The sequence below is a fragment of the Labrus bergylta genome, chromosome 10 (genome assembly GCF_963930695.1).
Source record: "Labrus bergylta chromosome 10, fLabBer1.1, whole genome shotgun sequence".
NCBI classification, from domain to species: Eukaryota; Metazoa; Chordata; class Actinopteri; order Labriformes; family Labridae; genus Labrus; species Labrus bergylta.
The window spans coordinates 20,489,078-20,509,210 of NC_089204.1; the positions used below are offsets into that span (position 1 = coordinate 20,489,078).

Genomic DNA, 20,133 nt, shown 5'->3' on the forward strand with positions numbered 1-20,133 from the left:
TTTGCAGGCTTAGCCAAATGTCAGAATCAGAGGAGTTCACATGCAACAAGCCCATTAAGAAAATGATCTGTCACTCACACTCGCTTCCCCATCCACCCGCCCACTCAGCCACTCACTCACACACACACACACACACACACACAGAGCACACACTCTTTCCTCGCATGTTCCCGACATCCCCACCAAGCCTCCTGACCCCGCTCTGCTCGTCTTCTTACGTGCAACAGAGACAGCAGCGGCCATGGAGCTTCGTTAATGTCCCTTTTCATTCACGCACGCTAAACCGCTGCTAAAGCCTTGGCCTCGCTCTGACGTGCATACATGAATATGAAATCGCACGCTAACCCAACGTGAATGCTGCACACTGCAACAGAAATAAAAACAACTGTCTCCTACAGTGTGACACGTCACGTACTTAAGGCATGAGTTGAATGTTAAACACACATTGACTTATGCATGAGCGAGGGGCAGGAGACACTAACTGGAGATGGGATTACAATGCTGAGGAGAACAACGCTGTCAGATGAATTGTAATGCACACTTAACAGACATTATGTACATGGCTGCCTTGAAGGGGATTCCAGTGGGATTATTTGTTTCTGAAAGCAGCTCCATGGGGACTAAATGGACTGTAAAATGGAGGTCGATGGCAATGAAGCTGGCACTTATCTTAATAACATCATACTTGGTTAGTGTAACATTCTGAATTGACACACAGCTTTTTATTTTCCAGGTTGCCAAGCATGCATAGAAGAAGGAAAAAGCACACATTTTTTTCTTTTTTTACCCCTCCCCCCTATCAGCTGTGTTTCAGAGACATCCCTCTACCTGTGATGATCCATCTCTTATGGGTTTATCCCGTCACCCCGCGTCTCTGACCCGTCTTCCATATTATCGACGTCATTATGACACTTTCTGCCATGGCTCAGGAGTTTCATTCTAAATTTGAATTTTCCAGAACTCCTACTGAACCTTCAACAGCCGCTAAGCTTCATGCCAGCTCACGCAAAGACAAATAAAGACACTAACAGTAAAAGCAAACCAGGTCATTTAAGGGTGCACAAAAAACCGTCCCGCCATAATGATAATAATAACACATAATAGCTACAAATGACCAAAAGAATGTCCTTCCAAAAACAACACTTTGTACCATTCTTTTTTTTTTTGTATCTGCTCTTTACCTCTATCCTCCCCCCCCCCCCCCTTCAAGTTCTCCCAGCCCCTCCCTGCCTCCCCACAAAGCCTATAAAGGGGTCGTGGGTTTTGGTGAGGAGCCTGGAACAAGCCTGAGGGGGGGTCAGACCCAGAGACCGCACGATGACTTCATACTGGAGCTGGATGCCAGAGGGTGAGGAGAGGAGAGGAGAGGAGAGGAGAGGAGAGGAGAGGAGAGGAGAGGGAGGGATGAAAGCAAAGAGGTGGAAGCAGCCGAATTCTAAGTCTGTGCAAAAAAAAAAAAAAAAAAAAAAAAAAGCTCAGGATACAAAGCCCCCACTTCCACCACCCTGCAGGGTAGGATGACATCAGGACTCACCCCCACCCCACCCCTTCCCTTTCCTTGTCATTCTTCTCTCTCTCTCTGTTAATATTAAGGATTTTGCTATAAAAATAAATAATAATAAAAAAAGCTCCAAGGTCCATTAAATGTGAGAATATGAATAATTCACACGGTAAGTTTTGTGCTATTTTAGCTTGACTGGGCACATTATTTACTGCTCAATGTTTAAACATTTCCTTATGTTTAACACATGACAAGACAAGATGCATTATCAAGCATTAACATATTTAGGGAACTGCCAACCACAACACTTGGAATGGCCATGACAAATTACACTACCCCACCTTGTGGTGTTTGCATCCAAGCACAGATTTACAACTTGTAAATCAACATTCAGGAACATGCTGTCGCTGCGACCTAGTTCAAGTCGCAGTGCCGCTCACATCCCATCTCTGCCCAGATCAGTCAGTTAGCTCTGGCTAAACGGCAATGGCAGCGACTGACGCTGCCGCCCAAGCCAATGCATGCTGGGTACACAGATGGAGCGGACAGAAGGAGAGAAGGAGAGGGAGAGGGAGAGTAAGAGAGTGAGGAAAGAGAGAGAGAGAGAGAGAGAGAAAGGGGGAGAGAGTAGGATGGAGTATGGGAACTGATGCTCACAACAGATGTTTGCCACAGTTCCCGTATTGCAGTAACACTCTTCTTGGCACTTTATCAAGCCCACAACAGAAGGAGCAGTTGTAGCAAGCACGTCCTGAAAGCTGATATCTATACTAAACAATGCGGTTAGAGTCCGTGGGGAAATAAGTGTAGCAGTTTGTATCAATTAAAGCAGACTTCATGTGTTTTTACAGTTTATTTAAAATCTTTCTGAGTGTTGACAAGTTTGAAATCTAGTAGTTGATTTATCATGAAGCACAAATAAACTCAAATACAATAAATGAGATTCTAACATACAGTAAGTCAGTTGTTAAAATAGAAGCATCTTGATGAGAAAATGTGTATATAAGTTAAAAGTATTGACACATTTATAGGGCTGCCTTACATAGGTTGATTTCCTCACTCAGAGTGTATATATAGTTTTAAAAAAAGAGTAAAACATAGTACAATTTAATTTAGCAGAGACACCATCCCTAAGACCCAAAGAGGAAAAGTTTAATATAACATATAAAATAATAAAATCCTCACATCTTACAAGCTAGATACCAGCTAATTCACTCTGTGTTGATTAATGAATTTTTTACTTACTGTCAAAAACACACACAAAGAATACTGAAAATAAAATAAAAATATCCATCACTCAATCATATAATCAAAAATAACTCAATCATTCTGCATATGTTTCTCAACAAAGCCCAACAGAAGTTACCTCAAAATGCTTAACACACAAAGCAGGACTAAACTCTTTATCATCGTATATAAAGAGACCCGACATTTATCCACCAATGAGAGAGCACTTGGCAAACAGTGGTAAGAAAAGCCTTCCTTTAAACAGGCAGACACTTTGAGCAGAACCAGACTCACTGGTTGACAGCCATCTACCCAGCCTGGCAGTAAAACATATTAACTTTTAAAGGAAAACAGCAGTAAATAGAAGAAGCAGTCCTTAAAGACATGCTGTGCCAACAAAATGAGCACAAGACATGATGAGTCCAGATCCGAGTGGTTCACAAGGTCGGCCAAAAGGAAGATCTGAGGAAAAAAAAAACCCTGATTCTCTGTTTCAAGCCTCCTTAAGCAGAGGATTCACTGCTGTTCTCGATTTCATGTCATTGTTATTCAGTATTCTTTGTGTGTTTTCTTTGACAGTAACTTGGACAATGTCAGGATGTTCGCCGCAGACTCCAAGAATCTGTGATAAGGGAGCGTCAACATTTTCTACTGGAAGATAGTAAAGCGAATGAAATTAGTTACAAGCTATAGTTTTAACTTGCGTGTCTAATATGAAAACCACAACAACAAAAAAAAGAAGATAAAAGCAGAGACTGTGACTCGGATCAGGAATCCTGAATGGTGAAACATGCAGGGTTCAAAGTGCGATCTACATTCCAGCATCGTGACTACTTCGGATGGGAGTAAAACAGCAACACTCGATCAGCCATTTCCAATTCAATTTGGGCCACGGGCGCAGTTCAGTTAGCCACTCATCACAATGAGCAAAGATGCAATCAATGCACGCCGCTGTGAAACAAGTATTGGATTGACACAGTTATCCCCAGAAGATAAATGGAGATTAGGGAAGCTCCTCTCGCAGTCTCGCCAAAGTGCAACCCACGACGGCAACGCAATCACAGCCACTCCATAACCTTCTTGTTTTAGTCGATACTCATGATTCAAACTTTGATTTCTATTTCACGCCTCGGTCCAAACACTCTGTTTATAGATAATAGTGGGTGGCTTCGACATTATGGTGCAGAACACGGCATGCCTCTGGTTTTTTGAAATACCATTTTTATACGGTTGAGCAGATTTAACGCTACCGTGAAAACAACATGATTCACCACCCTTTGATCTTTTAACTTCCTCGATGTGAATCATCCTCTTCTACACATTTTTAAGAGCAGCTGCGATGACTAAATGCATCAGGGGGGGGAAAAAAAAACTCCCCTTTCGTCTTCTTTTTTGCAGAATGACTTCATTGTTGATAAGCAGAGGAGACGGAGACGCTGTTTAAATCTGTGGGACTAATGGGGCTGCACCAGAAAAGATTGTGATTTGATGTTGAACACTTTGCCTCTTCAGAGAGTGCGCAGTCGTGTTTTAAAAAAAATTTTTTTTATTGTTAAATAAAAGGGAAAGGAAAAGTGTTTCCAAGAGAGCAGGACTGGTGGTTTTGGAGGAGTATGAGATTCCACATGTGGCTCTCATTGGGAGTGTGGAAACACACAGCATCATGACTTCATTTAGAAAGCTGTTATATTGTCTTTCTAAATCTCAATGGGATTTTTTCCTTAGACTTGAACGGAGAGGAATTTGGATACTTGATCGAGTTCTACTTTGTAGAGTTTGAATGTGATATATCTAAATCTGGCTTAGACAGTCTTCTGGTAACATTTATACAGTTGAGGTGAAACTGGAACGTCTATTTTCTTTTACAGAAGTTGGAATTTAAAACCCCACTGACATTTGATTTAACGCAAAGTACTACAAATAAAACCCTGCAATATGAACTTCTTCGCACAATTCCATCAATTTGGGATGTGAAATATTTTGGGATGTATATACTATTATTCACACAACTTACCATAAGCAGTAGAAATGGTGAAACTTGTTTAGTTTGACAGTGAGAGAGAGGCCGGGTGAAAGTCCTTGACAACAGACGGAGAAGGGCTGAATCAGTGTTAACACCTTTTTAGAAAATACAGACAGTGTTTGGTGTGATCACAACAGAAAAAGAGTGACCGTAGATATCATGGACATAAAGAAGAAACAGTTCAAGGAAAGGCTGACTTGTAAAGACAGGTTAAACTGTTAAGAGAGTAAAGAAAAGTCTGATATCAAACAAGACAATATTTCAGAAATGTTCAAAATGTGGAAAATGGTGCACTCATCGGTCTATACCAGAAGGCTTTCATTGTGTCACATTTGAATGTGAACACAAATATCAACCAAAGTAGATGTTGAGTTAAAAAGAAAAAGTGTATTTGGTTATATTATTGTATATCGACGAGACACTGTGACTGTCTGTGTCACAGTTGGTGCTGATTGTGGTGCTACTTGTGTTGTTGTGTATCTGACAAAAGCAAGTTCTCCCATTTTATGTGTAATTATTTATCATTTAACAGTTTCCATTAAAGAAAATCAGTAATGTTCCTTGAAGAACACACTTTTCCTGAGATGTTTTCTCTCTTAGATCTTACAGATAACCTGAGAGTGGTTTCACCCAAATGTCCACCATTATAATCTCAGAGGATAACTCAGTGATGATGTCATTAAGGGACCGTTTACATTTTGTAAAATTCTCAGTTTTTTTTTATTTATGGTAATGCACTTCCCTCTAATTGCTCTGTAAACGTTCTTTTCTTAACCCACGATGACCCGTGTGTGTTGTTGTTGTCTCACCACACATCTGTCAAAGTGCAGTGTTCAGGAGAGTGAAAAGAAAAACGTTGAATTCAGACACTGTTTCAACACGTGTGGAGCATCCTGACTAACCCTCATCCTCTACAATTACATAAAACTGATTCAACTTTGTTGGAGCTGTGATATCTTCAAAAGTCGTTTTGTTTTAGGGTTTTTTTTTGTAAAAGTAAATGTGCTAGCTTATTATATAAAACAGGCAGTAAACCCTTGAACACATTTCACTTGTATTAATAAATCTTCACACTGAATAAACATTCAGACTTTTAGTAGCTGTCAGTGCTGATGTTAAAAATTAGACAGGAAAAAGAGATGGAACAAATAAAAAAATTGCTTTGTCCTCCTCTCAAACAGACTCACACGCACACGCACACGCACACGCACACGCACACGAACACGCACACGCACACACACACACACACACATACATCAACCCCAGCTATCATAAATCCCAGGGCTCTGAGGAGTGCTTGACTTCTATACAAACTCCTTATTTCATCTCTCCAGCAATCTGGAAACATCGAACTCAAGTCTCATTCAGACAACTAACACTTCTCTTCAACACACAACCCCCCCCCCCCCGCAACACACACACACAGACACACACACACAAACCCCCACACATACCATTTCTCCCTCTAAGACAGCCTTCAAAGCCGGAGTTTGGAGTCTCTGCTGGTCCCAAGGCTCCTTTTTGACACTCACAAACACACTTATGCAAACGATCCCACTGGCTTTTCAATGAATTTGTAGCAGCAGGCTGAAAGGCTTAAGTACTGGTGGAAACTTCATTTCCATAAAACAGTGCAGGGAATCTTTTTCTTCAGCCACAGCATAAACCCACTTAAAATAATGCACACATTAACAGTGACATGCGCACACAACGCCAGAGAATCTCACAACCTAAATCGCAGCCCCCAGTGGCCTGCAAATGTACAACTCAAATATCAAATCCACATGTCCATAGAAAAGCAGAAAAGAAAGCGAGGAGAAGAAGAGTGTGTGTCACCTTCACAGATCTTGTCCAGCCGCTGACGTTTCACTTTATGTTTGTCAACCAGAGCCATCCCCTCACAGCTTGAAATGCCCTCTCCTCTCTCGATTTCGGTGTCCCCCTCTCCCCCTAAACGTCTTAAAGGCTGAAGTCCTCCAGAGGTTAGCTAGCCGGTGTGTTATACCTGAAATACAAGAAAGCAGAAAAAAGGAGCGTTTCTTAAGGTGAGACTGACAGTGACAACTTCAGAACTTCACATTTTTTTATTTCCTGGTTTTGGTGTCTTTGACACTTTTGTAAGGGATCGTTTATTTTAAGATTTATAGCAATGAAAGTTTAGTATTAGGACTATCTCAAAGCTCAAACAGTCCCTTTGGTAGGTCACAATTAAAAGACTCTGTACACACTAAATGACTAAAAAAAAAAAAAAAAAGATTAGGCACCAGAAAGTGATGCATGTAGAGTAAACTGATGGAAAGAGAATGTGTGCACACTTGTAAAATAATCAAAGGGCATTGATTGCATGGATGGGGGTCATGTTTAACTAAATCTTTAATTTGGATAGAGCTGTTACTATTTTCTAGCTTTATAATAATAATAATAATGTTAAGTAACTTTTCCCCCCAAATCGTTATCTTAATACCCTGTATAAGTGACAGTGCATCACAAACAAATAGAGGAATGTTATGACACCGATCACGCATGGTAATTTTTGTCTTGATATCTTACCAGGACCTTAGTTTCCCTTGCAAAAACAGTTATTCAACTCCAGACACTTAACTCTCCACTAGAGGGAGCTTATCATCACTCAGCAACCATTTATTTAATGTATTGAAGAGACATGACTTCTGTGACCAGAGCCCCTCAAACTGAGTGTAACCCAGCAGAAGCAGACAAACACAACACACAGTGAGTAAATGAGGCGTTTTTACCCCGACTATTTGCGTTCAGTGACTGATGCCCCTCTAAAGAGCAATCTTCTAATTGGCTCCTGCTGGAGCCTGAGGGACACACAGTTCTTGGTGGGGATAGGCACAAGCAGAGATAGACTCACACACACATACACGCACACACACACACACACACACACACACACAGACACACACCCACACAAACACACGTCAAGCTGAAGTGTAGGCTTGAGTGCACACAGACACACACATGCTGGCTCTAAGGGCAGCGAGTCACAGTGAGGAATTTGGGTCAGTTAGTCAGCAGACGGGAGGAGGTTGTATCAGCAAAAAAAAGAAAGAAAAAAAGACATAAAAGAGGGTTGTGGGAGGGTGAGAGAGGAAAGTACTAGAAAAACATTGTCTGACAGGATGAGTACAGTGTGACACCATCCTCCCCCATCCTGTATCTCTTTCAGCACTTTTGGCGTTTATAACGCTGCTTCTGTTTCTTTCTATATCCGCCTCTGGGCCCCCGATCCTTGAGTGCTGCTTTTTGAGAATGGCTTCCACTCGCCTATGTATTCAAAGCCGTGTTTTTTTTTTTTTGTTAACGTAGGATCAGGCTAAACAACAATATAGTTGGATAGGATGGATTGATTTTGTGGGACAAGAGGAAGGGGGTTGTTTACCGCAGCTATAGGTGAATTTAGAAGAAATACAAATCTCTCCTGCATTCAGGGCACTATAATCTCCCGTCTCTACTGCAGGCCTTTCTTAAACCAAACAAATCGTGGGCTTCGCCTCACCAGCTCTCCTCCTCCACAAGGTAAGCTTTCCTGCCAAAGAGCTCGAGACCCACATGTGAGGAGTCAGAGAAGTAATTGAGCAAGAAGGGAAAAGCAGGAAACAGCCAGTCAGAGGCAGGAGAGTCACATCACCTCGGCTATGAATAGACCGGTGGAGAGGAGACATGCACGGGCATCTTCTGCTCCGCGCTCCATGAGGTCAGGAGTGGATGTGGTCATTTTAGTCATAATAAACTCTGCTGATGTAGACTGCACTTCACTGACAGCTGCATCAGCGGGACAACTGTAACGCAGAGAGTGCTGAGAGAACAGGTGTCTGCAAATCATTTCTCAAAGTCATAAAGTCTAAAGAACATGAGGTGGTTATTCAAAATCATTACAATATAACACAGTGAACCTGAACTAGTACAACCAGCTTCCTAAAGTAAACGATTGTTGTAGTTTCTGCGTCTGAGATCAGTTCTCTGGCCATTCTTTTCTTCTATATATATATATATATATATATATAGTAAAATTTTAAATTCATCGACAGGTTTTGCAAATAATATTATTTTAGTGGAACTTTAATGTGAAGAACTGATCAAAGCATCTTCAACGTTGTTAAAAAATGGATTTATAGCCACAAAAAAGCCACTCAAACACAAACAAGATTACAAACACATTTACACAACAAATGCACTTTGATTGTATTTATATTTCAATATTTAAGAAGTATTGCTCATTTCACTGTTTATGAAGTGTTTTCAGAAATTCTTTCCTGTAGTTCTTGATGTTCAAGCACTCTGTTTCTGAGACTTTCAGATTCTGATTTGTGTTTTTAACGAGGAAAAATGTAAAGCTATTTTATTCAAGTATCTATCAATTTCATATCAAATATTCTAATTGACACATTTAAATAGTTAATGAATATATTATCATAGAGTCTAATTAATGAAATGTTGCACATTTAATCATTCTACCCATAATGGAAGACACATTTTGAGTCTTGGTCGATCTCGAATCAATGACTAAGCATACTGAATTATTCACAGAAATATTCAGCAATGCATGATTAAAAAACATATTTTTGATCCAGAAAAAAATACTTTTTCTTTAATTAATACAAGCCTAAGCTTTAAGCTGTACACGCCTTCATTTCCATAAATTAATTCCAGAGATTTGACCCTTAGGATCCACTCCTTTTCCAGAAAAAAAACCCCACTACTCCACCAGCCAGGTTGAAAAGTCAATAACAACATAGAGAAGAGCTCTCAGCCAGAGGAGTACTGGAGAGGAGGGGCAGTTCTCCTGCTCTGAGCACCGTCAAACTGGATTGTTACTTTGACTAAGTGTTGTTATCCAACTAAACAACCTGAGAGAAAATACACTCTGGAGGACAGAGATGGAAAGTAACACTGTACATGTACTTTTCTGATTGGACACAAGTCTATGGGTGTAACTAAGTCAGGTCTTGATCATTGCAATCTTGTAAAGACTCTGACTTAATTTATGCAAACATCAGCTTATTTACTGCAAGACATATTGTCATTGCAATATTGGGCAATGTCATTATAACTGAATGCTCATGGCAGATTTTTCGCACAACATGCATGCCAACCGCTGCTGTCATAAATAGTTAATGAAGAATTTTCATGGCATGCAAAAAGTGTCAAACTCGCTAAAGCAAAGCACTAAGTAAGAACGCTCAACTTGCCAGCTATGATTGAAACTGCACAAAAACATTTTCCCCACCACCACCACCACCAACAACAACATGTTCTATCGACGATTAAAAAAATCAATCATGTCAATGAGTGTGACAGATATTCATGTCATGTTGCAAGACTTTTCTGAGTAATGAAGGCTGTTCAAGTTGTTGCAAATTCACAGTTCTCACACAGTTGCATTCTGGTGCTGCAAATGTTGCAATGTATAGCATGCAACGTCTGTGTTCATCTCAACAGGAAAACTAATTCCCACGAACAGGGTGGACCCAGTAAATAAAGCTATAACAACATGGATAAATTACTGACGCAGAATTCAAAGCTTAGGCTTTATAAGGCCTGTGAATTGCGTGCAGATGTGCATCCCACATGTGCAGCCACAGCTTCTCTATCTTACAGATGCACAAAAACAGAAGTTACATTTCATCCAGATACCATAAAAAATTGAGGGCCAACTTCCAGGCTTTACATTGCAGTGCTGCAGCTGTTGCGTCACTCAAGAGAGGTTATGAATTTTTACAGTGCTTCTCCATCTGACACCTTCTGCAGTGAAACAAAAAAAAAAGCACGAGCAGAGAGAGCCAGTGTTACACTTGAGAAGCTCATCTTTCTTTCATCTTTTTCTACTACATCTTGTTCTTTTCTGTTCCTTTTTCAGATGACAAGTGCATATCGAGGCAGGCGGCCCAGGAGATCTTGTTTAGGTTGGTAATAGCACAGAAGACACAGAGGGAAGGGAGAGAAAGTGAAACCAAGAAAGAAAGAGAGAGAGAGAGAGAGCGAGAGAGAGAGAGAGAGAGAGAGAGAGAGAGAGAGAGAGGTCTTTTTCTGACTGAGGCCATCTCTCGGAGGAGCCATCGTACCAGATTAAGAAACCTGTGGGTTTGAGGGTGAAAAGGAAGCGCAGAATGAAGTAAAAGCCTGCTTTGACTTTGTCAGAACACGTGTTTCACTGAAATATCTGTGGAGGCGTTTACTACAAAGGGGGGAGGTTTTATCTTGACAAATGGCACGTCTGACTCTTTCTTCTTTTAGATCATCAACTGAGCTTCCAGCTCTTGACCTCAGTGAACTACTTTAACTATGTGAACTCTCTGACCACCAGCATACACACCCCTACACACACGCACGCACGCACACACACACACACACACACACACACACACAAGAGACTGAGCTATGCAAGTATGAGTCGGTAGTCAAAGATTCGAGCAAAAGGGAAACCCAGTGCCCTTTAGATAAACTGGAAATAACTTTTTTTACTTGAAAAGCGCAAATGAAAAATTCCAATTTCCCCCCTCTGGCACTAATCTAAAAATCTCTCAGTTTCTTTCTATTCCATCTTTTACTTTGAAATATCTTCTTTTTAAGTGCAGCTTTTTCTCCACATGTGACAGCCCTGCACTTCACAAATCATCCTTTTGAGGAAATAGTTTTGACATTTTGGGAAATACACTTATTCAATAGCTTTCTGGGTGTTAGATAAGAAGACTGAAACGACTCTCATGTCTTTACAGTCTGTATGATGATACAACCAGTAACCAGTTAATGTAGCCTGGCTGGGTCTAAAAATACAGCGTGGCTGATATTGGGTTTTTTCCCCGAGACTGATTCAGAAACTGATCAACTGATATCGCAGCAGGTATGTCAGCAGAAAAGGTTCATTCTTGAGCTAGCATGAAAAAAAAAAATCTGAAGGTTTTCCTTCTCAAACGAATACCTTTATCAAAGAATAAGTTACTTCAATAGATGGACGACCAATAGAAGCAGAGCCAAGTTTACACAGCTGTGAAGGTCGAATTAATCTGCTGCAGACAGTCCTAAGAGTAGTACAAATAGTGTTAGATCATTGAGTGCATAAACCATGGACGTAGCCTCAGTGACGTCACCTACTGCTTTCTGGAGAGGCGTTTTGAAGCCGAACAATGGTGGTTACCATAGAAGTTGCTATCTCCAGACAACTTTTAATCACTAACAGGAAAAAAGGTGAACCTGAGGCAAACTTAAGCCCCCTGGCAAACTGCTACAACATGCCCATCCTTCAGTCAACTCTGAGATACAGGGTCCCACGTCTTAATAAAGTCAGACTGAAGCACTCTTTTGTACACCAGTAAGTCCTGAAGATGTAATATGGAGCTGAGTCCAAAATCAAAGGACATGGAAGGCTTTGGAACGTTTGTTTGGCGTTTTAATATTGCGTCAAATCTTTGTATCTTGTCTTTAATTTCTATCTTGCAAATGTAGCGATGTGATGCAGGACAAATTTCAGCCCTAATATCATCAGAATTGATATGCAATAAAAAAAAATATCAGTCCCTGTTTGTACAAATAAAGAAATGAACTATAGAGTCCAAACTAGTTTTGAACCAGGCTGTAAATGTTTTAAAAATTGGCATTTTAACATGGACTCTAATGGAGTTTCTTTTGTGTGGACGCTCAAAAGATTTGCAGTTTTTTGCACTTCCACATCAGATCCATTTAAAACACTGGAGGCTGCCGCCTGATAATGAAATTTCTAAATGATCCCAAGCACCTCGGGGGAACTTTCTTTGGAAAAATGTTTTGCAACTGATATATCTGTTAATCTTGAAAGTATAACCATATCTGCCTACCAGCACCTCTAAACCTCAATAATTAACACATTATATTGTTTGTTTAACTTTGTACAAAACTGAAGTGTGAACACAATCAAGAAGAACAAAATGTAGACAATGTGTCTAGCCAAGAAATTGTCTGGCATACTACTTCCTGTATAATCTAATTTTTTTTAACTTATTTAATTACTTTTTAAAATAAAAAACATATGACATGTTTATTGGCAAATTTAAAGTTGCTGATTGGCAGATGTCTTTCCCTACATCCCCTTTCAGTTTTTTATGCTAAGCTAACCAGCTGCTGATTGTAGGTGTAATTAATGCAGTCCAACGGACACTTGGTGAAATCTTGTTAAGGCAGCATGTAAACCCCTCAGTCAACATTTTGAGAAAGAATTGTGTAGCTGCTACCTAAAGTGGCTGCTTAAGAGTCTATGATTTATGTCCGTTAAAGTGCAAGATAGCAGAAACAGCAGAGGCAGCGAGGGAGAGGTGGTTAAGGTTTCCCTTCTCTCATTAATCGGATAGTTGGGGCTCCGAGGGCCACGTAAAGCTGTCGCTCAGACCGATGATTTACACCTTCCTCCTCCCTGCCAGCCTCTTTCTTTCTCCAACCCTCCCTGTCTAAATACACCAGTTACTGACAATTACAGCTCCGCTCTTTCTACCTCTCCATCATCATCGCAATCCCCTAACTATGCCAGTCCATCTGCCCCTCACTGTGTATCCTTTTCCCTCCTTCTGGATGTCCTGTTAGCCTCTGGCAAACAGCATCCTTTTATCTCTCCTCTATGTCGCCTTTTCTCTGAACAATCCTCCCCTACCCTCCCTCCCTCCCTCCCTCCCTCCCTCCTCCTCCTCCTCCTCACATTCTCACCATCTTGCTCTCTTAACTCTAAACGAAATGAGACTGCAGCAGTTCTAACTGCTGACTTGGGCTAATGCACAATTTTTGTAATAATGCCTATTCGTTTAAGTCACCCAGGAAACGCATTATGGTGACATTATTGTGCACGGCAGCCTCTTAGCCTTACCCATCGAGGCTGTTGACATGGCCGGCATCCCTCTTCTCAGCTGCTTGCTACATCTACTGAACTGAAACAAAGTCTGGCATAAAATCTACACTTAAATAATTGGCAATTACGTTCACAACACAACACATCACAGATAACTAACAGAGCCCACATTTGACTAGATAAAAAACCTTTGTAACGCTCATTAAATATTATGCTGGTACAGAGCACACGTGCACGTAAAAGCAACATATGCACACACACACATACAGGCAATCACACCAAAACCTGTGGTACTTCTTCAGCTGAGGTAAAAGGCTGTTTCCAAGATGCTTTTATGCGGTAATAAACTGATTGTCCTTTTCACTTTCCTGATGACATCCAACATGCCAGAATTGACCTCAGACCTTTTTTTTTTCTCTGAGTGACAAAGAACAGCACTAAAGGCTTGAGCACAAAGCCAAACACCAATGAGAGCTGGACCAGCTTTGCCTCAGGGCACTCTGAAAATGTGGGATCAGACTAAATTCCTGGATGATAAAAGCTGGACACAAATGAAAGAAAATTAAAAGGTACATAATGATGTTTACTGCTAATTAGGATGTACACTTGAAATGACATTTTGTAGTGGACATCACAAGAAAGGAGTAAACACCAACTGAACCCAATGGTCTCTTACCCTGAACTTAATATCCATTTGTCCTTCTTTGAGATAAGGAAATTAACATAACATAAGTTGAATGTGTTGCAGAAACTCAGTTCTACACAAAATCAAATTGATTCTATCCAATAACAAACTGTAACAACTACCATTTTTGCAGGACAATGCAAGGCCTATTTTTTGGACTTGTGCTATTTGAGTATCATTAATGTAAGAGTACTGCAGTTTACTATCTTTTTCCATATTAAGACAAAATGTGTATGTTGGCAATAAACCTGAATCTGAATATCAAGACAGGCTGAAAAGATTCATCTCATCCAATTTCAACTGACCTTGTTCGATTACTTTTTCTTTCTTTTTTTAAGACAGTAAAGATGTGTTTTTTAGCATGAATTGAAAAGCTTAAAGATTACCAAGACCCGACAAACATTGGTTGAGACTCGTGACCTATACTGTTTTTGTCAGTTTGAAAGGCATACTTAGAGATTTAGGAAATCATCCCAAGCCCAACAAAAGGCTGAATGGCTAAAGGAATACATCACTATTAATAAAGTCATTATAAGATGATAATGAAATAACTAGATCTCTGCTTCTAACAAATCCATCGCTTGGCATCAATTGTCAACCTATTCTGTAAGCTATATTTATGCTAACCATGAGAATGTAAATCCACTTGTGAGACGATGAAATAGATAGCTTAACCAAATTCTTGGTAACAGCTCCTTTGGGGAAATAAATCACAACTTTAACCACAATATGATTTTATATTAATTCATCAGACATTGATATGACACTTGCTGCCGTCACAAAGTCTGCTCTGAAACTATTTTGATAATTGATTTCATTTTAAGTGGAATCTGATCAGTATCACATATAATCTGGGCCCATTTGACTAACTAGTTACATTTATATTAACGTACTAAATATTACAACAACAACAAAAAGAATCTATTAACACATTTCTACGGAACTCTTTCTGGTGTTTGAGTAAAGATAAATTAGATATTAATTGGTTCAAGATGACAATATGGATAGATGATTTTCTTAGTATTGACAATGGAACATTTTTGACAATCCAAACCATTTAAGAATCCACACTGATGTATTGTTACACCCTAAGCTTTGGTTTGTTGGTAAAAGCCAATGTGAAAGCCTCGTCTCTGTAAATCTTAAAAAGATATGCAGGTGACTTATTTTAATCTTTATTAATGGGAAACACCATTGATTCATATCGTATCAGTCTTCTAGTCTACAGCCTGTTTGACAGTGTAATCACCTGATGTCTTCTCCATCTCACCTTGTCTTTCAAAGCTCTTTGGCACCTTTCCATTCCTGCAGCTAACAGTTTATTAACATCATGCCAGAAGGAAAAAAAAACAAAACAAAAAAACCTGACACCACGTCATTTTAGCATGTCTAAACACTTTAGTTCCATTTACTCAAAATATCTAACCTTATGCTCGATGATTTCTTACACCTCTCCGGAGAGAAACGTTGGAAATCATTTAACTGTAACGTGATCGAAACCCCAAGGAGAGAGCAAAGATGAGCGACAAAAATGCAATTATATTTTAGGGCGATGGAATAATTATGCATCGGGGAGATGGACCTTAAAAAGAAATGAAATTAATGTGTTGGAACAGAGCCAATCTCTTAAAAAGTCCCTCAACCAATGCCTGATGGAGGAATGACAAAGCTATAGTACCATTTTCAGAGTCAATTCAGGATTTATAGAGAAACTCAGAGCATGACAAATGAGGAGCGAGAGAGAGAGAGAGAGAGAGAGAGAGAGAGAGAGAGAGAGAATAAAAGACTGATTTTGGATCTCAAGAGGAAAATGAGGGTTTAGAAAGGCAAACACATAAAAAAATACCTTCTTTTTCATGTCATTGTGATCCCTGTCAACGGTTAACTGTAATATCTATTTAAATAGGAAAATGTAGCCGCCGCTAATACTTTTCATTTTGAATCATTTCCACATTATCCCCTCAGAGTAGTGTTAGCCTAATTACATACACATTTTTGTGTGTTGAGGTTGGCGGGTGTCGCTGTTAATTGTTGAACTTGATGATCTGTCTTTTCCTCCCAATTAACTACCGAGCACCTGATGCATATGCAACAACTTTTAAAGCAATTAAACGGCAAATTAACTGTGGAGATGAGTTCAAGATGTGAGTGCAAACGTGCTGGTTTTGAATGAGCTTTGGTTCACTGTTTTACATGAGGAGATGATCCTACAGTGTGAGCCTTAGAGAGCTTCCTGAACCCTCGTTCATATGAAGTACCTCTTACTCATTACTGTTTAAGATAATGTAGCATCACGTCTGGTCTTTGTCATGTCAAAACATTAAAACAGAAAATTTGTTTTTGTTGTGTTCATTTACAGCAAAACTAAAATGAATGACTATTTCTTTAAAAATAGTTCTGAGAGCTCTGATGCAGTAGCAAAAAAATAACAAAATACATTCATTCGTCGGTAAAAACATGTCAGTTAAATAATCATTAAATTCCATACTAGTGAATTACTAAAACCATAAATATGTAATAGTTATGAAAAGTGATAAAACAGTGCAGGTACATCTACACATCTTCACACACACACTCACAACACCTCATACATGCACACATATACACACACATTACAGCTTAGGTACTTAGGTACTGAACCCCTAAAAGGTTCATGGGTAGAAACCTTTTTTGATTCAACTTTTGAAAATACTTTCACAGGATCTCAAAAAAGCTCTATTTCAAGTGACTTCCTACTTTAGTTCAGCACAGTGGAACATACATCAACAATGGAAGAAGACACACATCATTCATTGTAACATTAACTGAAGTAAGCCTAGAATATACAGAAAGTAAATCAGTGTTTACCAGTCAGCACAGTTTTTACACAAGTGACAGACTTCATGGGTCAATTATTCATCAGTCGAACTGATTTTTTACGAAGCCCTCTTTTCAATCACTGTAGACAGAGCTCCAGCCTGATTTCCATCAGTATGAGCCGTCCTCTGTGTCGCACAACATACATCTTGGGAACGCTACAGCCGACTGAGCTTTGAGTAAACATCTTGAGGTGTGTTATATAGGTTGTACGTGCTTCAAACTACACCTGTCAGGCTCTCTAACAATAGGTGAGTAGTGCAGTGAGTGAAGTTAGTGGAGTAAACGAGGTTGAGAAAAGGCCAAGCCGGCCCCAGAGGCCCACTCCCCTGGAGCGAAACGCCACTGACCTAGATTAATACCAACCGCAGCAGCGCCAGGACTATTAAACACACCCTGGTTTTCTGTATCCTGCCTTTCTGTCTGTGTGTGAAATGATTCCATCTGTCAGTCTCAGCTGGACTGTGAGAACACCACTGAACACTGCTGCCCACACACGCACAAACACTCACACATGCACATATATATGCCAACAGACACCAAAAAAAAAACACAGACATGACGGCTGAGAACAGGGGCCAAGGTGGGTGTCTGGCTGCATCCAGCCTCCAGGGAGGGTCTGAAAGAGTCTGCCCAGCATGAAAGCCTCAAAGATGGGGAGCGAGACAGGAGGTAGTGACTGTGGCCACGATGATGCAAAGCAAAACATCACATAAAAGCAGCATTCATTTACCAGGCTTTGAAAACCAGAGAACTAATTACACAGAACATTTTGTAACAATGAAGCTTTAAAATACCTCTATTCAATGACAGCAAGTTCTGTCTCTTACTCCACCTCTGATGAGCCCTGTAGTCTCTTTCAGCCTCTTTAATGAATTAATAGCTTGCTTATAATACACATTTACCACAGTGTGCATATCTTTGTGCCGTTTTTGTCCATGTGCAGTAATGTGTGTTTTTGCATATGTACATGTCTATCTGGCCGGTTTTATTAGCCTGGCATGCTTCCCTGACCAAGGACAGCGGCTAGTATTCAAAAGACACCAAACAGGAGAAACACGGACAGCCGGCAAAAAAAAAAAAGAGCTAGCACATCCTTCAGCCACCTGTGAGCGAGAACACAGAGATGAAGCTGTAGGAGAGAGAGAGAGAGAAAAAAGAGAGACAAGATCAGGGCACACACAGATTAGGAGGCACTACAGATATTCAGAGGAAAAATAAGGGAAGAAGAGCTTAGCGGCAGAAAAATGTGGAGAGAAAAGAAAGGTCAGGGATGAGGTTCAACCATGGGAGGAAAGACATGGACAAGATGGTGTAACGTGGAACAAAAGATGTTCTTTGAGTTGAGTGAAAATATTCAGAAGTTCAAACTTTCCCTGAGGCTCAAAGACAGGAGAGTACATAACCTCTGTTCAGGTTTATCATCATCATCATTTCAGCTTTCTGTGTACGGTGAAATGAAAGCACTTTTCTCATGGCATATTCTAGACTTGATTAAAACAAAGAGAAAGAACCCATAAAAGGGGGGAAAATGGAGCAGAAAGCCTTTACAAAAATGGGGAATGAAGTGACTGGTGCATGGGATTCATACACTTCCCTTGGTGCATCATTTGTCAGACTGTTCCAGGAGTGCCGCAATGTCTGAACGAGATAATAGGACTTCTCAATTTCTTCATTTTCAAAGTTGGCAGTGCTACTTTTTTTTTTTGTTTTTTTTTTTTAATAAAATGAGTTCAGTATGGCTGTAGGTAAAACACAAGAAGCTCAGGCATCAGCAAATCCCTGACAAGGCAATACCAATGAACTGTAGCGCTGTCTCCGGATGGCACTAAACTTCATTACACAAAAAAATGTTCACCTTAGGTCAAAAGATGTTGGAAGCTATAAATAAAAAGCAGCATGCACTTTTAGTCTGCAAAAAAAAAAATCCTGTTAAGTAAATTGTACACATTTATTATAGAGTAATGTCTTTGCTGTCAGTGTATGTGGTGTAAAGAATAAGACGATGTTGAATTATTGCAGCATGTATAATCATTTCCACATATTTCATTTGCCAAAGCTGTCTGAAAACCCCAGAGACACTAATTTCTAACCTCACACAGAGTCCCGAGGGGAGTATTCACAGAGGACTGAGTGGGAGGGACTGAGAGTCTGTGGCTTCTCTCTAGCTCAGTGAAACATTAACCCACAGTAAATCCTTTTTGTTCAGGATCAGGAATCAAACATCTTTGTGTGGCTGAAAATCAAACACGTCTTTGTGTGAACAAGATGACAAGGTAAAAAAAAAAAAAAAAAGCCAACCATCCCACTGAGCTCCTCAGCAGCTGAGAAATCAAAGAATTAGCCTCAGGCTCACCAAACATCGTTTCTATCCATATTCATAATAGAGATAGCTGAGGTGATAAAGACTCGATCGCTCAGCTCCATCACTCACTTTTGGCAACACGTTCCATAACTGCTAGCAACGAGCAGATATGACGCCACCTTCAACCACAGATGAGTGACGAAAAGCAAGATGACAGCTCTTCTCGTTGAGCTCTCTGTACAGCAACAAGTACATAACCGCTTTTGTGTGACATTGTGCAAGCAAGTGCGAGTGTGTGTGCGTGCGCAGAAACCATGTCGATGTCCACTGCTCGTTCAAATCAATGTGAAGTGCAGCCTCTCACTTAACAGCGTGGTTTAAGAGTCAAATGGTTTCATGGACATCTGCCAGGTTTCCCTGTTTGGACTCCTGCCAGTATTTATGCAAGCAAAGAGGCTGTTAGCTGCATGAAAGCGCTGTATGTAGGCAGTTTAAACCAGGACTGCAAGAATAAACCAAAGACATTAAAAAGAAACAATGGAAGGCTTTCCTTATTGGTAAGCATACGCATGCAAATTCACAATAGCAAGCCATGCTATCAGTGCTGATTTTTGATGGAACTGTGGCTAGTCCAAAATCCCTTGAACCTGAACAAACTTCCCCAAGAGGACAATCAAGTGTATGGTATGGTATGGTATGGTAT

General features: G+C 40.2%; 1 protein-coding gene across 1 annotated transcript in view; it reads right to left on the reverse strand.

Moving 5' to 3' along the window:
* LOC109987906 (C-terminal-binding protein 2) overlaps positions 1-20,133 on the reverse strand; it is a 68,062-nt gene that overhangs the window by 40,999 nt on the left and 6,930 nt on the right. The window contains exon 2 of the mRNA XM_065959430.1: positions 6,588-6,756. Within this exon, the coding sequence (XP_065815502.1) occupies positions 6,588-6,645 (58 nt within the window). The 5' untranslated portion in view covers positions 6,646-6,756. The remainder of the gene's footprint in view (positions 1-6,587; positions 6,757-20,133) is intronic.